Source organism: Alosa alosa, chromosome 10 (assembly GCF_017589495.1).
Source record: "Alosa alosa isolate M-15738 ecotype Scorff River chromosome 10, AALO_Geno_1.1, whole genome shotgun sequence".
In the NCBI taxonomy this organism is placed as follows: domain Eukaryota; kingdom Metazoa; phylum Chordata; class Actinopteri; order Clupeiformes; family Clupeidae; genus Alosa; species Alosa alosa.
In genome coordinates this window covers 33,014,135-33,017,387 of record NC_063198.1, presented here as the reverse complement: position 1 = coordinate 33,017,387, position 3,253 = coordinate 33,014,135, and the positions used below count along the sequence as shown (strand labels likewise).

General features: G+C 43.6%; 1 protein-coding gene across 1 annotated transcript in view; it reads right to left on the bottom strand.

The window, feature by feature from the left end:
* Window positions 1-574: 574 nt before the first annotated feature.
* The window catches only part of LOC125301581 (kinesin heavy chain-like), a gene marked incomplete at its 5' end in the record, with an annotated part of 7,001 nt that continues 4,322 nt past the window's right edge, over window positions 575-3,253 (bottom strand). The window contains 2 exon segments of the mRNA XM_048254179.1: window positions 575-1,506; window positions 1,614-1,678. Coding sequence (XP_048110136.1) covers window positions 1,670-1,678 — 9 coding nt within the window.

Here is a 3,253-nt window from a genome sequence, read left to right as displayed (position 1 = left end):
GTATAATGTAAGCGTGTTGGTTAAGAGTGCCTGGGGCTTCAAACATATTTTGAGGAAAGAAATTATGTGACTATGAGCAACCGAGGAAGAGATGTGGGAGGAAGACAAAGAGATAAAGAGAGAGAGAGGAGAGAGAGGCGAGGAGAGGAGAGGAGAGAAGAGGAGAGAGAGGAGAGCAGAAGAGAGGAGAGAGAGGAGAGGAGAAGAGAGGAGAGAGAGGAGAGGAGAGAGAGGAGAGGAGAGGACAGAGAGAGGAGAGGAGAGGACAGAGAGAGGAGAGGAGAGAGAGGAGAGGAGAGAGAGGAGAGGAGAGGAGAGGAGAGAGAGGAGAGGAGAGGACAGAGAGAGGAGAGGAGAGGAGAGGAGAGGAGAGGAGAGGAGAGGAGAGGGAGAGAGGGGCCCCACATGGACGCGTGCAGAAGTAGCAGCAGGATTTACTGTAATAAGGGCTGTGCTGCAGTAATGGCCTCTGGAGGAATCAACAATGAGAGGGAAAGAGAGAGAGGAGAGGAGAGAGAGGAGAGAGAGGAGAGGAGAGGAGAGGAGAGGAGAGGAAAGAGAGAGGAGAGGAGAGGAGAAGGAGGAGATAAAGAGGAATGCGAGAAAGGGATGAGAGAGGGATAAGAGCATTCAGTCAGAGCACTGGATGTATAATGTAAGCGTGTTGGTTAAGAGTGCCTGGGGCTTCAAACATATTTTGAGGAAAGAAATTATGTGACTATGAGCAACCGAGGAAGAGATGTGGGAGGAAGACAAAGAGATAAAGAGAGAGAGAGAGAAAGAGAACAGAGTGAGAGAAAGAGAACAGAGTGAGAGAAAGAGAACAGAGTGAGAGAAAGAGTGGAACAAAAGCACCACTCCACAGGGGGAGAAGGTGACCGAGGAGGATGAGCAGCATTTGGCTGTGATGGAGTGAGAGAAAGGGGGGAAAGAGAGAGACAATTAGGGAACGGAAAGAGAGTGAGAGAGAGAAATGGGCTACTTTAGTACGAGAAGGCTGTTAATACGGCCGCTTTGTTTCCGCTGGAGTGTTAACTGTGTTATAACGGCATCTGCTGTTATATTCTGCTCATAACATCTTCACTCCGACACTGAATATCTTGTTTGCCCAATAATACAAATTTTAACTTGGATAAATCCTTCTTTATCGTAACGTGCTGATTTACTAGGTGCAACATCCAATGGGGTCCGTGTAGAGACACTAATTACATTAACAATAGCGGCAGGTTCAAACACACCTGGCTCCACTGGAAAAGAAACGAGCGTATTAGAGCCTTTCGTGCGAGTAGCCCATAGGGAGTGGAAAGAGAGAGCGAGAGAGCACGCAAGATCAAGTGAGCAAAGAGTGAGTGACTGATACAGTGAGTGAGTGATAGAGTGAAAAAGTGTCACACACTCGGCGAGGTCGTCGATGATCTTCTGCTTCTGGTTGATCTCGTCGCGCAGGCGGCCCAGCTACTTGTGATGCGACTCGCGACGAGACTTCATCTGCTGCTCCAGCACCCGCTGCCACGGGATATGACAACGTTAACACACCGCACCATCAAGAGTCTACCTCAACCAGAAACATGCCTACTGCTGTGCTGATACACCTGTACTGTTGCCGTAGTTACCTTGACATCACCAGACTCTTCCATATCCATCAGGCTGTCCTTCTTGGACACGCCCCCTACAGTCTCTGTAACACAAACACAACACAAACATCAGACACTCCAGAAACACTTTGAAAACTAGTGTTATTTCCCAATACTATTTGTTAGTGTATACACTCAAATACTAAAAAAATTAGTTTGATTGATTTTGCAAATGTCTTCAGCTATGAGGTTAATACACGGGGCAGTAAATCTGTTATTAATATGGTTTTGCTTTTTTTAACTTGCATAAAACACTGTCCTGCGGTTTATACACAATGCGGCGAATACACAGGAAATGACTGTATCAAAATGCTTTATGAGCATTGCTAAGTAAATATTGGAAATATTCAAACACAGACAGAATGTTGACAGTTGTCATGGTAACAGACGTGTCTCCTACTGCATGTGCCGTACCTTGGGCAGCTTACCGCCATAAACTCATGCAGAGTATGACTCATATGCATATCAATGATCACACTGACACTACATTTTTTTTCTGTAGGAGCCCTTGTATTTGGTATTGGGCCTCTCCGGGTGATAAGAGGTCAATTAGACATGTTCATTGGCAAAAATTATTTCTGCCATTGTCTGCCATGTTTGCCAGGACTATGTTTGTCATCTAGCTCACAATTTCATGGTCTCTTACTTAATAATCAATCCCAAAGTGGCTAGGGCTTTTTTAGGTCATGCTCATGAAAAAGTGAGTTCATGAGTATAATTGTCGATATGACATTAATTTAAAATCAGTTTAAGTGTACTGTAAGTTATTATTCCATTCTTCACAGTTCAATCTTACTTTGTTTCAGTCAATCTCTGGCAGGCTGTGATCTCTACAGGCACTTTAAGGTGTCAATACATCGGGCAGGAAGTAAGGTGTGCGTTAGCACTGTAGCTTAAATGAATTTATTTGTTTGGTTATTCTTTGACCAATACAACATTTGTGCGCTCGTATTAGTGCAGTGAGATCTGTTAATTGCGTGTCTCAGAATCAGTGTGTGAGACTTGAGTGTGTGAGACTTGAGTGTTTTTATCTCGCTCCACAGAACATGGCAACATTGCAGGTCGTGTGAGCTCTGAGCCTCCTCTTGGTATGGGAAGCTGTAGCAGTAGTATATACACTATGTAGTATACTATATAAGGTATAGCAGTAGTATATATACTATGTAGTATACTATATAAGGTATGGGAAGCTGTAGCAGTAGTATATACACTATGTAGTATACTATATAAGGTATGGGCAGCTGTAGCAGTAGTATATACACTATGTAGTATACTATATAAGGTATGGGCAGCTGTAGCAGTAGTACTATGTAGTATACTATATAAGGTATGGGAAGCTGTAGCAGTAGTATATACACTATGTAGTATACTATATAAGGTATGGGAAGCTGTATACACTATGTAGTATACTATATAAGGTATGGGAAGCTGTATACACTATGTAGTATACTATATAAGGTATGGGCAGCTGTTGAAGTAGTATATACACTATGTAGTATACTATATAAGGTATGGGCAGCTGTTGCAGTAGTATATACACTATATAAGCTGCAGCTGCTGCTGCCATATGGGCTGTGTCAGTGCTGCTGGACCTGAGGCGTCTCTCCAGGGTCTGATTT